At 42.3% G+C, this 24240-nt stretch overlaps 1 protein-coding gene across 4 annotated transcripts in view; it reads left to right on the top strand.

The window, feature by feature from the left end:
• The window catches only part of PTPRN2 (protein tyrosine phosphatase receptor type N2), a 659325-nt gene extending 646345 nt beyond the window's left edge, over positions 1–12980 (top strand). For all 4 annotated transcript variants that reach the window (XM_032099269.1, XM_032099287.1, XM_032099259.1 and 1 more), the window contains 2 exons: positions 3579–3652; positions 8264–12980. In XM_032099269.1, the coding sequence (XP_031955160.1) occupies positions 3579–3652; positions 8264–8335 (146 nt within the window). In that variant the 3' untranslated portion in view covers positions 8336–12980. The remainder of the gene's footprint in view (positions 1–3578; positions 3653–8263) is intronic.
• Positions 12981–24240: the final 11260 nt, after the last annotated feature.

Raw genomic sequence — 24240 nt, 5'->3', positions numbered from 1 at the left:
GCTGCACTTAAACACTGAGCTCCTCTCACCTGTGAAGGCAGATTGGGTTACCTCCCTTTGTGCCTTGAAAGACTCTTTCTTTGTCTGTGACTGTCACCAGAAAACTTTCCGCAGACTATTGCACATGCCAGTAGTAGTGAGCTGAATTTACATAATACAGAAGCAGAGTAGCCTAAGCTCGAATAGAAAAAAGCCCTCATCACAAAATGAGATTTAATAGGGGACTAGCAATATATATTTAAACCCATTTATTTTAGTTACAATAAGGGAATAGATGCAGAACATGTAGAGGCCGAGGAGGAAGAGAGGCTTACTCATGTAGCAAGAGAACAAGTCATGCTGACTTTTTCCTATGCCACTGATTTAATCTCTTGTCCTGTAAATTTTCTTGTTCCTAGATGTTTTTCTTCTGAAACAGTGTCCTGTCTTTGCAGCACTAAGTTTCACTGATCTGTCTCTCTAGGCACTTATGTCCTTCCCATCACTGTAGTATCCACAGCATTCAGAGGTGGAAAAAAGGGTGTAGCAAACCAATCCACGTCTCTGCTTTGGATTGTCTCTAACCCAATGGCACCTCAACAAGACTTGATCTGCTCTACTTTTCCTTAAAATTACCTATTGCTGAGGACATCAGAAATGCTTTTGGGTGACGTGCTGATCACAACCCATGGGCTGGGGACACTAGTCAGTAAAAACAGATGTTTTAGGGACTTTACTGACAAAACACTTCAGAACAAGCTTCCCATTAAGCATACTAGCCCACTAGTACTGTTCTTATGTTCCAGTGCATGCATATGCTTTGGTGTTTTGCTAAAGTAGGATTTTTAATCAAGTGTTGTTCATACTATTAGTCATGTCAAAAAAGCAAACATCAGTTCACTAGTAAATGCCTGCAATCTGTATCACAAAAATGGAGGAATTAACTCTTTCAAAGGTAAATTCAGAAGCCTGTCTAGCCATTAAAGAGTGTAACTAGGTCTTTTTGTGAACCTTTTCTGTTTTTGTCCTAAGGCTAGAGTATTTTCAAATAAATTTCAATAGAAATAAATTTTCAATAGAATTTTCAAATAAAGATCGTCCCTCACTGGTGGGGGGACATACATGTTCACAGTCATGGGTACTTGAGCCTGCAATGCAGTGGGAGGATCTCTGGGTTCATCCTGGCAGCATACACCTTGGAAGCTCAGGACTGTGGTTAACCTTGTCCATGGATGGCAGTGTCTTAAATATTTCTCAGATCTTAATTTCTGAAAGGAAAATTCCTCTTACTTTGAACCAGGATGCTACTGGAATATGCTATGTTTATTTCCTGGTTATCAAATGAGGCTACGAGTGAGCCTGTAAAGCATGTGCAGTACTCACGTAGCTCTGCTTCCATCCACAGCTGTGGTGGAACAGGAAAATCCCACCTAATTGCACATGTATGTGTGAGATTAAACACTGAAGAGAGCTACTGTGTTACACCAGTGTTAGGGTTTGTGCAGAGGGTACCTTTACTGATGCTTTCCAGATGAATTGCCACTGGAAAACCTGCAACAGATCTAAGGTATAATTACTGTCACTGTTATCAGACTTTACAGCATACGTAAGTATTTATTGCTCTGCTCTGTTGTAAGGAGATTTGGGGGGTTTTCATTTTAAAATAAAACCTTCTGTTTTTTTTCAAAGCTCATCCCTGTAAATCCCAGGGAGGGATGGGGAGCAAAAGCCATACAATGCCCCAACCCATGGTAATTTGCAAAACTATCTGTCAGACACCATTTCTAAGTCGTCACTGTTATATTTACTGAATGAATTCATTCCATTTCTGATACAGCTGAAGAACATATTTTCATTGATTTGAAGAATATATTCCAAATCAATTATTCTTGTAGGGCTGATGTTATTTTTAAATAAAATTTCATATCTTTTATCAAGAAAACCAGATGAAATCATTCACTGTTTGTTCCTTTCCTGAATTTTTTAAAAGATGGTGCTGAGCTATAAAGTTGAGTTGGGTATATGAGGTGCATGATGTTTACATTGATAGGAATCTAACTACAGGTAGACAAGCCCTCAAATTACAAGAGTTGTAGGAAGAGTGGTAAGTGTTGAGTACAAATCTCCAAATTCAGTCCTGGGAACTGAACTAGTATATATTCTAGGTGTGTACAAGCTACATTGCAGCAGCAATGCTTTAGGTGCATGGCCCACAAGCTGGCCACTGAGAGCCCTGTGAATATTTGGGGATATTTAAATGCCTCCAGAAGGAAGTCCCAAATTGGCACAGGCTGGCACAGGAAATTCGTAGGACCAGGCAATGGGAAGTGGTTGTCAAATCTTTTCCAGAGCACACCACAGAGTATCCTTTAAAATAGAGCAGAGTCCAGAATTGTAGCCAATCCATGCCCTTGATGAACCATCCAACGATGAAAGTGAATGCACAAAAGAGGAGAGACCTGAGGTCAACACCTTTCCAAGCTCCTGAAGCTATGGGCCCACATCAGCCCTAGGAGAATGAACAGCCAGCCAGGGCAGTAGGGCATAGTGGAGCAGAGATGGGGTAGTTAAACTTGGGTTAGGATGACCCTCTGCCCATCTGCCTGGTTTTTTGGTACCATGAGATGTTCTTGCAAGATGCAGAAGGGAGCAGATACAAGAGAGCCAAATTCTGAGGGTGAACTTTTCACCTCAAAGGATTTCCAGCCAGGCTTCTACTCTTGAAGCTCATGCAGAAAGGACCAAAATCCTGATGTTCCCTTGATCCCTTCATAAAACATCAGATTCAGCACTTAAGGAAAAAGAGGAGGGTGGTCTTGAAATATCTTTCACTGGAGGAAACTGAGGAGGAAATCAGCATCTCCCTGTCCCCTTCAGTTCTCTAGTCTTTGTGGATTATGAGAAAGGGGTGAGGGACAAGGACTTGCTTTGATGTCCATAGTTCATGTACTAAACGAAAGCTCCTCCATGTGCATGGGGCAGGGAGCCAGTCCCACAGCAGTCAGGCTGGCTGTGCCTATTTCTCATGTCCTGGTGCTGCCGATGGCTACAGGGCAGCCATGTCCTGACACCTGGAGTAGAACCAAAAGAAAATGCCATAGACTGGCCAGGTGAAACAGAGACCACACACAAAGCTGGCCTGACAGGTCCTGAACTAGGAAGCCACAGACAGGTTTTCTGGATGTCAGCTGCAGATGACAAAAAGTCACCTAAATCTTGTTTTTACAGCATTAATCTTTATGTGGTTCAGGCCCTTAATTCAGTGCATACTCTTAGAAGTGACAAGGGGACACTCAGTGGCATTGCCATGACAGACCCTTACGTTCCACAAAATATATTCTGCTTTAGGTGCAGAGACATTTTTAAGAATTTGTTTTTCTCTGGCTTCTCTTGAATTAATGTTAGTAAAAGGCACCCCAACCTCTTATTTTTCTATATGAAGACAAAAATTGCAGCTGCCTGCCAAGTCTGCTGAGAGATGGATGTAATAATTTTCAATTGGACTGTTAGCCCAAAGGGAACCTGATAGCAAGAGATTGACAGATGCAGCATGGATTATCTTGTGCTCTGAACTCAGCCCAATTTGTGGTTTGTTGCAGGTGCTAAAGAGATTGATATTGCTGCTACCCTGGAGCACTTGAGGGACCAGAGACCGGGCATGGTCCAGACAAAGGTACTGTCAATAAATCCACTGGGATTTTAAATACATTAAAGGTCTTTCACAGTAGTTATTTTCATGACAGAAGAGAGAGGGTATGACCTAATTTAACGCAGGTCGCTTGCTGATTACTCTGTTTGGCTCCCTACCAACTGAGGTTTATTTATGCTGAAGATTTATCTAGGTTACTTTCTTTGGTGTTTACTGTTCTTTCTTGTAACATCTCCAGCATCTATCTTGATTACCATATATGAAGGACAGTCAAGACAACAATCTATAGCCTGCTAAGGAAAATGTGCATTTGAAAGAATGTTCTTGCTTTCATCCTGAACTATGGATTATTTTCTTAGAGTATCTGTGCTTAACAGTGCATGTAATTTTTTTTTTTTTTAAAGCTTCCACTCATTAAAGAGAATATAACTGCTGCATTTGATTTTTTTTTTCTGGAAAAAAGAACCCAAAAGTTTGGGGTTAAAAGAAATAAAGTTTTGCAGGGAATCAAGTAAATTTTAGTATCTTTGAACAGAAGAGCTTGCATCATGCCTTGTCCTTTATGGATGTAACATGATAACTATATTTTTACCCTTTGGTGAGATGAATTCCTTACTCTATAATTTGTGTAAGTTGTAATAGTTTTGACATTTTTCCACAATGCAAAACTTTTAAACATAGTAGCTGATGGTGCAGTTGTAGTCCCTTAAATTAGAAATGAAAGTTTCTATGATTAACAATTCCAGTGATGTATGGAATGATATTCTGGGATATTTGCTGCAAATTAAGAGCTGCAAATATGACAATTAAGAAACTCTTTCATGCCATGGAGATGAAATAAATCTGTTTATGGCCTTATAAGATATCAAATGATAGTCATAGTCCCAAACTGAGTAACAAGAGCAATGTGACAGCACTGTATCTTGACTGGGCTGAAACTGATAGGAAATTCTGCAGTGTTTAGGGAGTTGAAATTGCTGAGGGGCAAAGGTGAAATAAATGTGTGCTGCAGGAGTCATTGGTTCATAACTTTTCCTGAATCTCTTCCCAATCATGTTATTTCCCACTAATACTATGGAAAATACTGCTGAAGAACAGCTTGGGGAACGTTAATTATTATTTGCCAATTAAGTAAGTGCATGAAAAATAAAGATGAGCCAGTCAAAACTAACTAATCTTTATCTGCAAGTAAGACATAAAATTGCACAAGTCTTTCTTCTGCTTTGATTATTCAGACTGGAAGAAAAGGCAAATAGCACACAGTATCCAGTGTTATATATATTTACTTTGAGGTAAGATGCAAGTCCTGGACTACTCTGCAAATGCATTCAAAATATGTAGCAGCTCTGTGGCAACATAGAGCTCTGGTTCCAGTTTCCTTCTCAAGGCAGAGGAATTATGGCTTGTTGCCTTCAACAGAAGAAAAAACATCACTCCAGAACCAAAGAATGAGGTTATGTGAACAATTTCTCCTACTTAGCTCAGCAATAGTTACCTGAGTTCCATGAAAATCTCCCTCAAGACATGCTTATTCCCTCCAAATATTTGTCTGGAAGAGCTCCAGAAAACAAATGTATCCTGTGTTTTCATCCAGGATGAAAAATTTTCTTAGGATATTGCTTATCTCTCCTCTTGCTCCTTCTTCCATCATTGTCATTTTCTCAAAACCACCCAAATCACTTATTCAAGCTAATGTCTTGCAAATTATAAATATCTGGTTACATGCTAGCAGTGCACGATCCCCTGAGAATTTTTCTGATGGATTTAAACAAACCCCTGTGCTTTCCCAACTGAATACAAATGAGGAGTATTAGACTCTTGGAGTAATTTAAAACGATGGATTAAAAGTCAGGTTAGAAATGCCAATTACAGGATATCCCTAGGCAAAATAAACACTAACTTCCTTCAGCAATGTTATTGTGTTTCCAGCAGGCAGCGCTCCACCTTTCCAATAGGCATAGGAAGGATTTGTTTGCAGCATTTTGTCTTCTGGAAGGGATCTTTAATTCAAAAGCACGGTATATAATAAATTGTAATGAAATTATCATAACGACATTCTGCAGTTCTGAGAAGCATAATTGAGGGTTTGTGGGTTTGTTGTTTTTTTTGCAGGGGAATCATAAAATAGAATTGATATGCCACATGTGAGAGGAAAAAGTAATGAAGGAGGAAGTGTATTCTCTGTGATGGGAAAAATATATATTTCCTTTTTTTCCTGTCTCCTATATCCTCTCACAATCTGTGATATTAGATAGATTCCTTACTGTGTTGTATATGCTACATGGACTCACTTTGTTTTCCTGGGAATTTTTATCTGTAGACTTAATGAAACATAGCCATAGCTATGTTTTATTAAGTATATTCTTGTCACCTCTGCATTATAGGTGAACTGACACCACAGAATGTCTGTCCAGCTCTGTTTTCTAGGCAAAGCTGGATGTTAAAATTCATCTCCAGAGAGTCTTGTATCTGCAAATAGAATATGTGAATGGCAGTGTAGCTGTACAAAACAACAAACCAAGCTCCTTTAAAAATTACTGACATTAATTGTCTCTAACTGCAGCTGTCCTCATGGAGAAGTGTGGAAGGTGTGGAAAGGCTTTTCCTGGGAGGGTAGTGATGCACATCAATGGAAGCTGCACTCCCTGCCTTTCACCTGGGTGTGCTATGCAGAAGGATGGAGGGGGAAGAGTTCAGCTGCACCCTCCTTGACAGGCCATGTGCCCACACATCTCATGTCTGCTCTACTGTCCCCTTTACTGCAGTCAGTTTTGAGCTCTGGCTGTGCAGATTACACTTTGTAAATTGTTTTGCCTCAGTCATTAAGGTCACACCTCCTGTTGCTGAGTCCTTGGGCGAGGCAGACACTCTTCCTTAGGCTTTTTGAGCTGGTACAAGCACCCAGTTTGGTTCTCCCCAGCATGTCCAGTATATGCCCTCTCTGACCCTGCTGCTCTCCAGCTTCTCTCACACACTCATTGTGCCCCAGTTAAAATACAACTGATGCTCCTGGATGGCCCCCAGCATTCCCAGGATTTCCTTTAATTGCAGAGACCTTAGACAATGCAGGGAGCCATAGGCAGTCATGTACACCATTTTCAGTGCCTACTGATGATGAGTCCTGCTCTTTAGGGTGAATTGATTAAAAGCTGTTGGCTGCAGTCCAGCAAGTGTATATGGATGCCACTTTGACAGCACCAAGCAGACAGCAAAATTCTTGAATGGCAGTGTCGCTGAGAAATTATTCTGAGTTTTGTTCTGCTTTTTCTGCTCTGGCACTGCGCCCATCACTGCTTCTCTGAAGCATCTCCACATGGGAGATGACTGCATAAGACAAGGCAGAGAAGACTGGCACTGGATTGCAGGAATTAAGAGTCAGCTGCCTTTCTGAACTATGAGCTGTACATCTGTAGTTTGTTCTTTCATCCTTCCTGTAGATTTCTTCAGTAAAGTGAAACACTGCGGAACATTAATGCTATTGGCCCAGTGATTACTTTTGGGGGTGGCTGTATTCTGTAGCCATCCCACACAGCCCCTGGTAGCCCTAACTGAGGGGCTGGAGGTGCAGACCACCTATTTTCTAATGGGAGACACAGATAGTATCCCAGCAGTGATCTTGGGATGCTTTGCAGGGTACATCTCAAACCTGCATCCTAGGAGTCGATTCCTCAGCAGCTCTTGACCCCAGCTGGCTTACACTCTTGGAGTACTTCCAGAAAATCCAGAAATTTCTCCACAGTTCTGGTGTCTTTGATTTACCTGTATTTTGAGAAAACTTTCCACTGAAAAGTCTCCAACTCCAAATCACCCTGTCAGACATTTCAGTAAGCTAAATTACTAAGAAAAAATTACTTGCTTGGAAAATATAACACCTGTTAACCTTGAGGATTTAAAACTCCTTTGCCCTTCTGTAGGACTACACAGTTCAGGAGTGTGTTAGGTTTGCACTTAGAAGAAGTCGCCGTTCATGGCTGTGTCCTTCACACCTCTGCCAACCCAGCACAGAAGCATCTTAAGCATTTTGATGTTGAGGTTACCGTACATTAATAGCAGAGAAAAGCCTTCCCAAGCATTTCTTATTTAGGAGTGGTCTTAACAAAACTGAGTAATTTGTGGGTGTGGAAAGGACATTAAAAGGAGAGGCTTAAAAAGGTCAATGACAGGTAAGCCAAAAAAGCAGATATTGTTCTATAAAATAGATATCAGGGGAGGAGATATTTATTCTAGATTCTTTCAACTAGAAACAGTCCTGAGAAAAACCAGTCTCTGCTTTACAGCATCTCACTTACTTCATATTTCAGTTATGTTACTGAGTTCCCATCTCTGTGTCAGAAGGAAATGGCTGGTGATCAGCTACTCCCAAACCCTTCTGACCATGCAGCAGCAATACATCATTGTGTCCCAATAGCTTGGGTTCTGCTACTAACATTTTTCTCCATTAAAATTACTCCGGCTTCGAGATGCTGTCAAACATGTTATATGACATCAATAATCCCAGAACATTTTGTTCCTTTCCATGGCACTGTACAGTTCATCCTGCATATTCATATTTTTAACAATGTCTTGAGGACATTCAGCTGCTTCTGGAAAGTGTTTTGTTTTATTATTCAGGGTGTGTGTTTGTTCTCTCCACAGGAGCAGTTTGAGTTTGCTCTGACAGCAGTTGCAGAGGAAGTGAATGCAATACTCAAGGCCCTTCCCCAGTGAGCAGCTCAGTCTCCCGAAGGTTCCTGCAGAATCCATCCCTCGTTTTCCTCATCCTCAGTCCCTGTGAATGTTCTTGGAAACCGTGACCTGACCTTAACTGTGTATCTTCTGTTGTAACCACATAGTGATAGGGTTCTTACCAACTCCTTTAGCTGGTGAAAGTTCAACAGTTAAAATGTGTATTCTGTTTTTTGGGGTTTTAAACAATTTTTTAAAAGTACATCAAAGCCTCGGATTAAGTGACAGAACAATCCATGTAATTCCTCCCACATCCTCAAAGCCCTGAATGTCACACTTTGAAAGCACACATTCATGTTCTTAATAGCAAATATACAATATTGTGGGTAATTAGTGCAGTCAATATAGTCTCAGAAAACAGTGTTCTGTTATATTTTGTAACTTCTCAAAGGCTGAATAAGCGTGAGGGCCTGAAGAGGATGGTGATTGTTCCCATACAGTGCCAAGCTAGAGCATGAAACAGTGTTGTGGGTGTGAGCAAACACAGGTCCAGGCTCTGGCAAGGAGAGCTTGCACCTTCTCATGCCAGGCTTTGGCAAGCAAATGTTTTCTTAACTGTTGTTTACTTTTCAGCTTTGTGCCATGAGAGGAAGAAAATCTGAACTATAAGTAAAACAGGCTTGCACGGTTGTTGCAACTGGGGAGAAAACAAGTTGGTCACATTAATGGGAAGCCAGGGCATAATGAGCACCACTCTGACCATGTACCTGGCGCTGACAGCACAGAAAAGGAGAGCACAGACTCCCCTCAGGTGATGGGAAAGGTCCTGTCAGCAGTCAGGTAACTGTCCAGAGCTGTTATAGAAAGAGATTGTTGGTTTTATGGGATTACTGAGGAAGAAAATGGGATTCTCCTCTTTATATTTTTGCATTTCCCTCTGTAAAGCTCTGCTGTGCCATCCTTTTTAGCCTGGAAAGTGTACTTCTGTAAAAGCCTGGCTGAAGAAGAACTCTCCAATCTGCATTTTATGACTCTCATCGAGTTTGTCTGATCCAGGCATTTGTTGCAGCTTTCTGCAGAGGCTCTGCTTGCTCATTTTTCTGAAAGACACCTATTTGAACTGAGCATGAAGGGGTATAGCAGCACAAATGTTGAATTTCAGAGATTCATGTATTCTCAAAATCCTAATGCCTACTGTTGCAAAGTAATGCTAAAATATGTCTGTAAATGGTTTGGATATGCAATCTTGCTTCTGTGAATTCACAGGTTTTGTTGTGGTACTCTTCTAAAGGAATTGACATTATTGATAGAAAGTACTCTGATATGTTTGAATGAAGGGCCTGAGAGTAAAATTACTGAAGGTACCTAAGTGATCTAGGCTCTTAATTTCATTTTCAAAAGTGAATACTTGGATGCTTTTTCATATGCTATCTTACATCTCTGTGACTTAAGAATCTGGGGTGCTTCTTTCCCAAAATCTTATGAGTGTTGTGTGCTTGAAACCATGTTAGGCTAATTGTTTAACTTCAGCACTTGAAAATATATAATTGAATTTAATTTGGGAAGGGGAGCTTTTATAAACTTCTAATCAGTGAAATGTTAAAAATAACAGTGTCACAGAGTTTTGCTGGCACAGATGTGATGAGCATCAATCAAAATCAACCATGTTGCAATTTTGTGTTGTAGGTGTGGATATTGGTGATTTCTTCTTTTTAGCAATTGAAGAGTTACTAAAAAAAAACAAAACAAAAAAAAGCAGAAGGCTTGTTACTTTTTGCCATACATTTTTGTATGCTTTACTTGATATATGCTGTTGCTTAATTTGTGCATCCCATTACTATAGCAGTGCAGAGCAGTTACTGCAGATGCCATCATCCTCTTAAGTACACATACTGTACATTAAGCCACATGTTTATTTTATGGCCTAAGCATTTTAGAGCTTTCCTAGCAATAACTAAAAAAACTAATGGAGTATAAATGAGAAAATTGCCTTTTTCATTTGATAATTTAGGTTTAACAGGATTCTTTTATTACTTTAGCTAACACAAAATTGGAGATCAGGGCAGATGAGATCAGTTTGAGCCGTATCAGCAAGTGTTTGAAGTAGATTTACTGTGAGCCACGTACTGCAGCTTTCTGAAAATACAGGTAGTTGTATGCAAACAAACTGTCCAAAGAATCAAAATTGGGGCATCCTAAGCCAAGCCCTCTGATTAATGGGTGAAATTATTTCCCAGTGTGAGATGCTGTGCCATCACCCACTGCCAATGGGCTAATGGGGTTTTACCACAGATTTCTGCCCTGGGATTCATTAGTGTTTGCCTCCTGACTGTCCCTGTGCATACCACAAACATGACTGACGAGCCTTTCGTTGCACTTCAGGAATATTTTTTAATTGTTCTTTTGCAAATATTTGCATTTCATAATAGCAATTTCAGGGTGATCCCTATTAATTCACAAGCAGCTAAGTGTGGGACTTCATGCTTCAGAGTTTATTTAGCGTAGATTAGAGGGCATTAATCTTCCGCAAGGCTAATGGGGCAGGAATGTGTTGTTTTATTCATCCTTGTAGACCAGTTTACACAACAGAAAGATGCAGTCTTACTCAGAGGGTTAGAGTATCCCCCACTGACCGTCATCGACAATCCTGTTATTTCAGCCATGTTTTGTACAGTTCTTCCACAAAGAGGTGCAAGGCTTATTCTGTTGACTGTAAACAACCACACAGAATATTTCATCTGTGCATAGCACACTGTTCACACCCCTCAATAAAGCCCTGTTTCTGGGGGTGATAATTTACTGCAGGGTAAATTAGTGAAACACAGATTTCTGTTGCACCAGGGCAACCTAGAGGGGTCTGACTGTCCATTTCCCAAGAAGATGCCAAAGCCATGGATGAAGCCACAGAGATGGATTTGCCATGCAGGGCAGGTATTTCTTTTCACTGCAGTTAACTTAATCCTTGTGGTCTGGCAAAGGATGTTATTTAGGCCAACCCCATGTCATTTGCATGGGACGCGGGATGCACCCCATGTTCACTATCAGGTTGAGTTGAGCTTCTGCCTGAAGACCAGGATCACCTGAGAGCTCAAAGTCAAATGAGACCCACCATCCTTCTCTGTTCAATTCTCTGCTGATCTTTAGTAAACTCATTGCAATTGAAGCTGGGGCTGGTGCCTGACGTGTGTCCACAAACAGCATGTGTTTAATAGTAACAATCCTCACGTTCTTGATAAAGACAAATGGAGTGTACAGGTTCTGTTTGTGTGGTTGAATCTTCAAATGACATTTTAGGGGGTGACCTGCTGGAGGGAAATTTAACCCCACTGCTCAAAGTTTCCTTCCTCCCTGATCAGAGAGAGAAAGCCCTGTTTTCCCACAGGCAGCACACGCAGCTGCTGTCCCTGGGCAGGGCAGGGACCAGGGCAGACGCCCTGCTGACGCAGTTAATGTGTCCAGATAGGAGGGACAGAAAGGTGGTTGTCACTAGAGTTGATAGTTCACAGGAGTAAAAGCACAGTTGCTCTCTCCAGCCTTTGCCCTTCCCATAACATGGGCTGGGAATTAGAGGGATGGAGGGGCAGGACAGCACCATGCCCCAAATCCTAGATCCCTGAGGTTCAGCCTGAGGCATAGGGCTGAACAACAATGTGGGGTTTGCTGTTGGCTTCAGGTGTTTCAGGTGTGAGCTATAACCATTGCTGTTAGCCACTGCCATGGGACCTGCTGCAGCCCAGGTAACTCCCAGCCCAGTGGAAATCCTTGGCCAGGAATGAATTTCAGCAGAAAATCACAAATCCAAATCTCAATCCAGTAGCAAAACAAGCCAGATTATTTTTATAGAAGCTACTAAATGTTTAACACATTTCAAAATATTTTTAGAATCTACACCCATGACTAAACCTTGTCCCTGTCTCCAGCATGCATGCAGAACCAATCCCCATCCATCCCCAGGGGAATGACAGCTATAGTACCTGTAAGGAGTTCATGCTTTATTAGTCAAGTGGAACATTAATAAAACCTGGCCCACTTCATAATTTCCAGAATAGTCATTAATTAAAAAACCTGTTTATTGGAACAGAAAACAAGTATTTGATTAGCTTTGTTACAGAACAATAGCTCTCCTCATTTTTATTCTGCATATTTTTTCTTTCTTTAGAAAATTCTCTTAAGAAGCATTTGAGATAATTCGCTTTTTAAAACTGTACAGTTTCTATGGTTTTGCTTTTTAAATGAGAGTACACTTTGTAGATTTGATTATTCTATTTTTCTGTTAATATTACATTGGGCATTACGAAGGCATTCCCCACCACAGTGAAAAGAAAGTGATCCTGTTGGTTTATTGTAAAAGAAAAAAAATAATTAAAACAAAATTGCAGAGCTGTGGCATACTCAATCCAATTCGAGCATGACTCTTTACTACTCTTCATTTACCACATGAGAAAAAAAATAAAGTTACACCAGCAAGATTTCATTTGAAGCTGTTCATGCATGCTGTTTGTACCGTATTTGATGGCATAATATTGTTTTGTTTACAACTTTTTCTTTCTTGTCATTCTATTATATTCTTTATATGTATATAGTTAAAAAAAAATATACAAAGTATTTTGTTCTACCTCTGTAAAAATCATACTTGTGAATAAAGTCACATTGTCTGTGGAGTATGGTATTGTGAATACAGCATTAACAGCTGGTGCTTTGCTTTTATTTGGGGGGTGGGAGCTGTGCCGATGTCTCTTGCTGGAGGGGTGGGGTCTGCCTACCCAAGGTGGGAACAGGAGGCTCACAGATAGGGGCAGAAATGCCCTATTGATGGCTTGGACATGCACATTTAATCTGCTCTGAGAAGAGATTTCAGCCAGCTCAGGCTCAGGAGCGTGGCCTGTAAATATTGCACCTTACAGGGTTTTGATTGAGACAGATTCCTGTGTTCAGGCCAAAAGTGAAGCAAGCAAAAGAATTACTAAGTTACAGGGACCCTCCTTGTACTGCCAGGAAGTGGAAAAAATCACCTGGAGCCTGTGTCACAGAGTGTACAAGTTAACAAGCAGATTAAATGGTACCTGTTTTCAGGAAAATTAAAGACAGGAAAATATTTTTCGGAAGGAAAGGCTGGTGGATAAGACCATCACAAAAGGGCCAAGGATTTATAGTTTTAAAATAGTAGAAGTTCATAGAAATATTTGAACAGGTAACGGAAACTTCTCACTATATTAAATAAGGTTAAGAGAAATAAAGTATAAGGTTACCACACAAGCACAGAATACAAAAAAGTATTGGGGGGGATTCCTGGGGGATAGGAAGTCATTTTCCCATAAGCACTGTCCATTATATGAAGGTTTGGATCTTCCCATGAAATACCTACTGTTAGCTGTCAGAGCAGTCTTTGGGTTTAGACAGCCCTGGCATGGCAGTTTTCATGGTCCTGTGTTAAAATTTTACTTGTGTTTTTGAAGAAGACTTAAAATGTGTTTGCCACTTACCTAGAAATCACTAGAAAAATGTAAACAGAAATATAAAACCATCTTGGTCCAGCACCCTTCCTTTCCATCAGAAGAATCACATTTTACATTCTTTAACAACCTTGGTTATGTAGTTGCATGTTTTAATATCTGTGCCTTTCTCAGTGTAAGAAGGTGACTTTCATCTTGGAAGCAAAATATATGCACCATTACAGCTATTTTCCTGTTGGTGTAATTTAGGAGGTCTTTCATCTCCAAGACAGCCTTCTGAAAACTCTGGAAACATCAGATGGAGGACAAAGAGAGAAATGCATTTAACTGTATAACTACTGGAGCATTGTGAATCTTCTAGGTGCACCCAGGTGCACCATTCATTCATGCAGGCAGTGCTGCTCTGGCCTCACACTGCACAGGTGCACACAGCTGTAAAAGCAAGTGCTGATGGGATTGGTATTCCTGTTTTGGATGCTGAGCAAAGAACTGTGCACCCACAGGGAGGGGGAACAAGTAGGCTGGGTTTGTCTTGGCTTTCACGTAGGACCTTTCAAGCATTGTGTGCTTGAAACAACTGAGTCCTTGGGGAAATTCTTCTTAGGTCAAAAATTAATTTCTCCCCTTGAGAGTGCACCAGTTAACCCCCTATATGCAGGTAAATCAGCAATACAGACAAAGGACTCAATGTGGATGACCAGTCTAGGAGAGTCAGCCTTGAGTAAGGTTTGGGCTCTATGGCTGATGTACTGCCCTCCACCAGATTTTTCCTGCAGGAACTTCGGTCACACTTCTCAAAGATCCAGGAATATGTTACTCCTATCATTTCCAGAATATAGTACAGGTGGGATTAATCCTAACCAGCCTCTGAGGAGCTTTTAATGGACTTCTACAAATTAACAACTTGTCATAAGCTTCCTTTGTAGCCAATGAGGAAAATAGAGCATTTTTAGAGTGTGAATTACCTGTTTTGGCTTCCACTTCACCATGAGGTGATTCATCCTATTCACCCCATGCCCTGAAACAGGGAGCATCAAAATTCAACTATGTGCTAAGTAAAAAAGCATTTCCTTTTTATATTGAAAACCAATTCCCTCAAAACTGCCTTGGATCACTTGTGAGAAAAAGGGATTTCTCATTTTACAGACCTTGAATTTACAGACATCCTTATCCTATTCCTCCTTAGTTTCTCCTCTTCCACACAGATGACTCATTTCCCCTCTTACTGTGCCTTTGATCACCTTTGCTACCCTTCACCTTAACTTGTTCAATTCTGTTTCTACTCAGAGGTACACAGGGCCCAGGCTGTGGTCCAGTGTCACACAGTGATGTTTTTAGATATTTTATATTTTTTCCTCTTTTTTGGAATGTCTAATCTTTTGTTGTCCTTCTCCTGAGGTGGTGGTGGAGGGGGTGCTCACAGACACTCATTCGCAGCAATACCAAACCCTTTTCTTCAGGTCATCTTTATATCTTTGTTGTTAAGGAGATGTATTTTGTGATATGCATTACTTTATTACCAGTGATTTCATCTGCCACCTTCACAGTCCTACATTATCACAAGGTCTCTCCATGGCACTTCACAGCTACTTTTGTTTTTATGATGGTAGGTAATAATGTGTCATTCACACTCTGCCACCTCACTATCACCTCCTTCTTTTCCCTATTGTTTTTAATTGGGGAATCACCATCACTACAAAAATTGTCCCTTTCTTCACAACGTGTTTCTTAACTTTTAATCACTCATTAACCGACAAAAAGCTTCCCCCTAATGCAATGGCAACTCAGTTTCTGTAAGAATCTTTCATGAGACAGCTTTTGCCAAATGCTTTTAGGAAAGCCAAATACAAAAAAATCAGGCACGGTCATCGAACTCCCTGATTCCTTCAAAGTCTCTTAGCAGGCTTTTGTGACACAACTTTCCCCCTGCAAAAGCCATGTTGCTTCTCCCTTCTCTTTATACCATCAGTTATGCAGGATCTAGACACAGGAGTGTGGATGCAGCTTACACAGTAGGACACAGTAAAATAGCTTTGATATCCTTTTGGAGTCAGTGGAGAGCTACTGGATGGGCTAAAAATGGAGCTGTGGAGTTCAGCTAGTGCAACCCCCACTCAACACAGCACTTGGAGCACATAGATCAGGGTCATTCCCAGGCATGTTCTGAGTATCTCCAGAGATGCAGACTCCTCTGGGTCCTCTCTGTGAAAAATATCTTTTGAAGACCTCGTTAAAATTTCCCTTGATGCTGATTGCCAACCAGCTCCTCAAAAGGAGATGCCTTGTGCATGCAAATCCCTCTCTAGGTTCCATCACCAAGGTTGTCATTTACTGTAGAGCACACTCAGGCACGTAGCACACATGGAAGAATTTGTATTTAAGTTCTTAATCCATGAGCTGAATTCCACCCTCTGGGCAGGATTCAGTGCTTGCTGGTGAGGGGTTGATGTCACTGCTGATGCTGTGGGTCCCCTGCCCAGCCTGCAGCACTCCTGCCAAACAGCTGAGTCTGAGGTCTTGTAGTTGTTTGCCAGCCCTGTGTTGGTGGCTTAAATCACCTGAAGTGCCTCAAATGATGTTGAATGCCCAAATTCAGTGATCTGAATCCCACATCGTGTGTCTACTAGTTGGATTCTGTAGCTTCTACCAAAATTGAAGGTATGGGAGGGAATTTCACCGGACAGCAGCTTCCCAGATAACCCACCACTCCAAAAGAGGCAGCAGCTTCTGGAAACCCTCGTTTTGCCATCAGAGCTGGATTCAGGGCAGAGCTGTGACTTCAGCAGTGTTGCCTGAGAGTGTGCCGAGCCCAGGCACGAGGTGCTGCAATGACCACAGCAGGGCACAGCTGGAGAGCAGCCTTTGTGCTGGGTAGCACTAAATGGCTTTGTTTACCTCACAGCCAGTGACAGCTTTGTGTGGGGCCAGAGGCACTGCTGCTTTCCAGCACAAGAGGGCAAAAAAGGGAAAATTGGCCAAAAGCATGAGTTCACATAAAATAAAACCTAGTGTACAGCAGTGTTCCAGTAGCACTTGTTTCTAAATGTGGCATCCATTTCCTTCATGCAGGAAGTCTGCTCCGTTTTCCAGCAGGTTTCATTGTGTTGTCCAAGTTAGAAATGTTTGTTCCTGAAGGTGGATATTACAATAGAGAGCATCAGCACAAGCAGTTCTTGAGGTGTTCCTGATGCTACACCTGAGCTGTTGGACAGAGGCCAAAGTGGACCCACAGCTTTGTGATCCTGATAAAAGCATTGCCAAGGCTGAAAGGAAGCCAGAGCTCTGGTAAGAGGCTGAAGGAGAAAAGCAAACTTCCACTTTTTCTAGAATAACCTTTTGATTCTTTAAACAATTGCTTTCCATAAGCAGGAAGACACATTGCCTTTTGAAAAGGGAGATTGATTTAACATCTGGTGTGTCTAGCCATGCATGGTTGAAAGAGCTGGGTAAGTGACCTGACTCAGTGAGGTGCTCCTTGCAGAACAGAAAGTTTTCAGCATTGACTTTCTTACCTGTTCTACTCTTCATTCTAAGAAGAAACTGCATTTTTATTATATTTTATTTAAATATGGTAATATAGAAGCTGGAGTTACAAGCTGGGATCTGTTAGGGTTAATCTGAAATGAATTACCCTTCTGCCCATGATATATATTTCCATTGGAAAGATCCTCAAAACAGGCAACCAAGCCAAACTTTGTACCTGAGCAGTTAGGTAGGATTTGGCTTTCCTTACAGTTATAGCACTAAATGCTGAGCTTTTTGAAGAAACACTTAGATTGTGTTTGTTATGTTAAATTACCTTCTTCATCTTTTCTCTGCAGTTTGGAGAATAAAGACGCTGTAACAACATGATGAGCTAATGAGATGACTTGGGAATAAAACACTTCTTAATGCACTACTGGCTCATACACATCCAGGTATTTTGTTCTGGAAGATTTTGGTACGGGTCTGTTTGCTGAACAAGTCTCTTGCTTGGATTCTAAATTGTGCCAAATTCCTGCCCTGCTCGACTTACACCTCCTTTATCCTCCACAGCCAAGAGGCCAAATGGAGATGGATGCGCTTTGTAGGCTGGTCCCCCCTCTGACAGGGAGGTTTGAGGCACAAGAATAGAAACCTTGCAGGAAAGATGTGGGTGCTTGCTCTGCAGCAGAGAGGTTACAGCAGAGGTTCCCATATCATCACGTTCACCAAGGAATGGACTGGATGGACATCTTTGTAATGATCTGCCAGAGCTGTCATCTCATTGCTCAGCAAGTTCCAGTCTCTAATAATCTTGTTCTTTGCCACAATGCCGTGCCAGCTAGCACGCTGTCCTGGGCACCGGGCAATCTTCTGCCTGCTCCGAACAGGGGTGGACGGAGCCGACCACGGCGCAGGAGGGCAGGCGAAGCTTTGGGTCGGGTTTGCCTTGCCCACGGGTGGCAAAGGTGCGAGAAGGGGGTAGGAAACAGGCGGAGGGACTTCTCCGTGGGGGAAGGGGCTTATTAGGGAGCAAAATCCACTGAGAAAAGCCGAAGGCCCGTGGCTTGCAGGGAGTCTTGTAATTCCACGGTCTGAGCGTGGCAAACACACAGTAACCAATGGAACATCAGCCAGGGGATGTTACCAAGGCGGGGAGAAGGGATTACAGCAAAGGAGTAGGCGGGGAGGAATAACAGGGACCAATTAACAACTGAAGAACTCTTTGGAAATACAACCAAATATGACAAATAAGGGGAGGAGAGGGCTGCGGCCAATGATAAGGCATGGATTTGTGTATTTTTCACAGCCTTTTGAATGCTCAGGGCTTTTGGCCTTGGGCAGCATCAAACCAATGGACCTTTGGGTCCACTTGATCTGGCTGACCCTGGCTTTGGCCATGGTTCACCACAACATCTCTTCTCAGTAAAAAAAATAACACATTTTTTTGTCAGAGTTGTAGATATTTACCCTGGGAGATCTTCACAGATCTTTTTCTGCATCTAACTTGCTTTTCTGTAAGTTACCAACCCAACATCTAACGTGCACAGAACCACATAAATGTCCATAAAAGTTCTTTTTTTAGAAGAATGCTGGCTTGAAAAAAGCTTTTTCAATTTTCTTGGTGATTTCCAGTCCTGTAAAAGCAGGACTTATCTAAATGGCAGACACAAGCAGCCCTGCCATACATAACAAATGGTGGTCTGCCCTTCTAAAGCAGACTCCTGTAGCTATATATACAAGTCTAGCTGCATCTGACCAGTGTGAGTCTCTGAGACCATCACATTTTAAACGTTTCTTCAGAATAGATGGCTGATGCTGCATGAGTTACACTATTTATAATGTATGTCAATTAATTAACAATTTAATGCTGGCTGAAAATGCCATTGTAGCTTTTACTTTCAGGTTCTGTGAAAGCTCATTTAATATTATTAAGTATTTTAAGTCAGAGAAAAGTAATTTAATTACTTGTCTGAGTTTCCCTTTAATGCACAGTGAGATATAGAGGGTTGGGCAAGAAGGAAGGGAAGCATCAGGATAAACTTGATGAACTTCTCCTGCCCATATCCAGGGTCAGGGAATGCACTGGCAGGTTAGACCTTCCAGGAGACAAGAGGTAAGAGCACAGCAGTGCTCACTAACAGATATTTTTCTAAACCCTCTAATAAGTATTCACTTACACACACGCTCACTTTTCTCTCCCCATCCCATCTGCTCCCCTACCCTCCAGTAAGCAATGTAGGCGTAGAAGGTGGGATTTGCTTCCTCTAATCCAAAGAGCTAAAATTAAGTGGTAGTCCCAGATAATCCTTTCAACTTCCTTCCAAATCAGCAGAGAGAGAGAAACAGTGGTAAGTTACTTAGCCCAGAATTATCTGTGGGCTAAGAGCAGAAAAATACTATTCCCAGTGGAAAATACAGACTGGGCATGATGCAGGCAGGACATTACTGAAATAGCCTCCCTTGCAGAAGGAAAGCACCATGAGATGTGGAAGGACTCCCCCCTGGCCACAGGCTTTAGGTCTCCCCTGAAAGTTGCCATTCCCCAGTGTGTTCAGGGCTCTGATCAGGGCCACTGCATCTCCTATGGGAATGCTGCACTGCCAACAGGCAGCTGCTAGACCCAGATCCCACAAATCCTCCAGTGCCAGGAGGACAGCAGCACAGAGCTGAGTGAGGATTGCCCCTGCATAGGCCAGATTTGTGTGAGGATTATGAATAACTGGCACTTTGAAGTTACATGGGAAAAAAGAAGACATTTATTTTTCTTTTTTTAGCTAGAGACTCTAAAACCAATACCAGATGGTGTTCCAGCTCTTAGGGCTGCCCCTTGTGCTGTGACAGAGGTTTGCTCTTCAGCCATCTTCACACTTAAATTTGACACTTACCCATGATGAGGGTGAAGGTGGTAGGCAGCAGCTCTGGGATCCTGAACCAGAGCAGAGAAGCTGCCCTGGCCTGGTGTGAAGTGGCTCAGGAATAGATGGGGATGGAAGGCAAACTGTCTTTAGCAAAGTTCAAAGCCATCTGGGGGATTTTGTGGCCATATGGGTTAGCACCTTATCCATGCCAGAGATGCAGAATAACCTCCTGGCCCACAGTCCAGCCTTCTTTTCACCATGTTTCAGCCAAAAATTCACCCTTATTCAACCTTTTAGTGAAGGGTGGGGGAGCCTATTCCACTCACTTTGTGCCCAAGGTGAGTCAGTGAAGGAGCTTTTGTGCTGTAACAGGGTAAGCAGCTCCTGGTCTGAGAAGGGACAAAGGTGTGGGGTTTTCCATTGCACACTGAGGTTTCTCCTGACCTCAAAGGCTCTGAGACAAGAGAGCAGCCCTTGAGCAGAATAGTGTTGGAGCCAAACAATGGTCTGCCCCCTTACAGAACCAAACACAGGAGGAAGGAGAGACCAGCACCAAGGAAACTGAGCAGGGATTTCTTTCCCTGCTTCATCTCAGCATGAGATATGCTGATAATGGCATCATTTTGTGAATGACAAGATCTTCTTCCCCTAGAGAGAGGGGCATAAATTCATTAGCCAAGCAAAGGGCTCAGAGGTGAATCATGACAGGCCTGGTAATCTGATAAAAATAAATGTTTCCTTATTAAAATACAAATGGAAAGCTTTATTATCGTTATTTTAAAACCCCGTCTTCCCCACTGAAAGGCCAGCAGGTAAAGGATGTGGTACAGATAATTTTTGATGTCTCTGGGAAGACGTGAGCTATGGACAGGAGGGGACAAGACAGGTTTGCATTTTTCACCTGGCTGGTCTGGAGACTTTACTGCTCCTATTCCTTAAATTCCTTCCTGCTGCCAGGCTACTATAATCCAGTCTAACTTTCCTTTCATATTTGACTTAACATCAGAAGCTCTGCTGTCTCTGAACATGTTCTGGCACTTGAAGGGCAACCAAATGAATTTGTAGTGCCTTGCTAACTTTCTTTCTGATATTTTTTTCCCTAAGCTTTGCTCATTTTTGAAAATGCATTCTGTTGACCAGTTGCAACTAATAGGACTGTGCCTGTGACTTTTGACTGCAAGTTTGTGTTGGTTTCTCTGGTAACACAGTGTTTTCCCTCTGTGGACCATACCTTGCAACAGGTTTTTACCTGTCCAACTATCTCTGGAGCTGTTTTAGAGACATACATATCTCTCACAGATCTAGACATAAATAAACAACAGCAAAAAAAAAATACAAATAAGAGCACAGCTATGTGGACAGCCAACAGATGGATAAATGTCCCTCCAGACATTTGTGCTGGATAAAATAGCATCGCAGTACTCCTACCAGGCACATGTTCACTTACTCATGGTTGGACGTCTATAATTTTTGATGTAGGAGACGTCCAAGCCCTTCACCACCATATTGGCTCTCCTTGGAGTCATTCTGTGTCTGCTAGAATCCCTGCACCTGGTTGGCAGCAGTGCCTCTCCCACCAGTTCCCTCCAGTGACTGCACCAACACAAGGTGGTTCTAACTGGTAGGAAAATGCAAATCTGATAGAAGGGTAAAAGATGGAAAAGTATGGGTTGAGATGAAGACATTTTCACAGGTAAAGCAAAAGCCACACCATTTGCAAACAAATCAAGGAATTAATTTACCACTTCCCATGGTCAGGCAGGTGTTCAGCCATTCCCAGGAAAGCAGGGCTCCATCATACATAGCAGTGACTTGGGAAGACAAACACCATCACTCCAAATGTTCCCCACTCCCTCCTTCTTCCCCCCATGTTATATACTGAGCATGATGCCATACGGTGTGGGATGCTCCTTGGCCCAGCTGGGGCCAGCTGTCCCGGCTGTCTTTCCTTCCAATATCTTGTGCACCTCCAGCCCCCTTTGCTGGCAGGGTGATATGAGAAGCAGAAAAGGCCTTGGCTCTGTGCTTGGCCCTGCTCAGCAACGACAAAAACATCTCTACATTATCAAAGCTATTCAGCACAAATCGAAAACATGGCCCCATATGAGAAACTGTGAAGAAAAGTAACTTTATCCCAGACAAAACCAACACAGAGATCCACTTTACACCATCCTCCCCTTAATTCATTGTCTGACAGATGCATTTACTGGGCATTTATATTTATTTCTTTTTTTTCTAAGCATTTAAGAGAAGGTTTGGGTCTCACTACAGTACTCACTGCTTTTGGAGCAGGCAGGATGAAGACCTTTATTATTCCACATCCAATCCTGACACTGCCTAGTCCCACAGAAGGGGTGTTAAGGGCTTTATCCCTACACAGCCATTCCACATAAGAGGTCAGGTTGGGGACACTGGACTCTTCTGTCCCACCAGCTTCTGCCTACATCCCACATGCTCCAGTCACTAGACCAGTCCTTTCAGTGCTCACTGGGACAGCCTAGGCTTGTAGATGCTACTTCCTTTGCAGTGTTGACTGCAAAGGAAGCTGGAAAATCACCCCTGCCAGCTCCAGGGACCGAAGTCCTTTGCCTGCAGCACACGGAAGGGAGCACTTTTAATAAAGCTGACAGGACAGTGCCCTGACAGTGGACTGCCCTGTCTCCAAGGGCAACCCACCCTCCTTCACTGGCTGCACTGTGGGAGGTGTTCACACCAGCTTCTTCATGGGTCTAAATTACAGGTCTAAATTAGCAGCCTGAAATTATTTGCTCATCAGTAGTTAAACGCTGGACCCCATGACAAAGCAAACCTGCTCCCATGGTGGCAGAGGAAGCTGAGATCTCACCTGCAGTATTTAACCCAGACATCAAATTTTGTGGGAACACTGCTCCTCTCTCAGAGGGAGGTGAGCCTGGGCATGTCCCTGCCAAACCCCTGACCAGGTCATGTTGGCTTGGCCAGCCTCAGTCCATCCCCAGGGAGCACAGGAGCGAGGCAAGCTACACTGCTGGTTATTAGAGTGGGAGAATGAATAATTTTCACAGGTTCAGTTAGGAGCTTTCAGACAAATTGCTGAGACATATCAAGTGTATGTGGTGGAAGACTAAAAGGTGAAACTCTGAAAACATGAAATTATTCTTGCTCTTACCTTCCCTGGGCCTTATCCAGAAAATGCTTGACTTGGTTTTTCCATACAGTACTATTGGTTTCAGGAACAATGTTCACAGCGTGTTGTATAGAGCTGGGCCTTTATTTTAGCCATCTGCATTTCTCCTCTAATTTATTGACTTCTCCAGTTCTGATGATTAGGTCAGGCAGTGTCACATGCTTCAAGTACCAAGGCCAATTAACACTCTTTCTGGGTGACCAGGATTGCTGATCGATTAAGCTGCTCCGTCCCACTGAGATTCCTTGCTGTTGCAAAGGCCGGCACACGGTCATATAAAATACATTGAAATAGAATTAATGAAAAGGCAGGCCTGAATGACAGCTGAAATGTTTTTTTATTTCTGGAAGGAAACCAAGGAGGGGATTATTGGACTCCTCTTAGTTGGAAAGAAATAACAGCTGTTATTACAAGAAGGCTTTCTGGGGATGGGGGAAGAATTCAGTTCAGAAAAATGGATAGAACCAGGTAAAATAATCTCTGAACGAAATAACCCTGTTCCTTCCAGAAAATGGTGAAAGTGGGAAATTATAGCAATAATAAAATTGAGGCTTCTTCTAAAAGATACACACATTTAACATATTCCCATGTACCCAGGAAAGATGTGTTTTTAAACAATATTCCAAAGCTGTATAGTTCATGTTCCTCAAATTTTTACACACCAAATGAAAATGAAATTAACTGAGTGCAACAAGGTACATGACCTTGAAGAGGTGTGCTTACAATATTTTTTTGGACAAAAAAACATTCCAGCTTGCATGATGTTAAGAGGGACAAGTCTGCTGGATAGCCTTGCACTAGGTAAGAAGGGTGGTGAAGAAATGGAGAGGGGGTTTTGCTGCTGGAGGCGACTCTCAGCCCACATGGTACTATGTCTTTCTGGCAGTGGATCAGACCAACCTGATCTACCACCAGAGACACCCCCTGGACATTGATTCATTTTTTCTTGCTCCTGAACAGAATAGGTAAAAAAGCAATCCACATCATTGCATAGAAAGCAAACTC

Source organism: Corvus moneduloides, chromosome 1, assembly GCF_009650955.1.
Source record: "Corvus moneduloides isolate bCorMon1 chromosome 1, bCorMon1.pri, whole genome shotgun sequence".
NCBI classification, from domain to species: domain Eukaryota; kingdom Metazoa; phylum Chordata; class Aves; order Passeriformes; family Corvidae; genus Corvus; species Corvus moneduloides.
The sequence above is the reverse complement of the archived record's forward strand: the minus strand, read 5'-3'. Positions and strand labels throughout refer to the sequence as shown.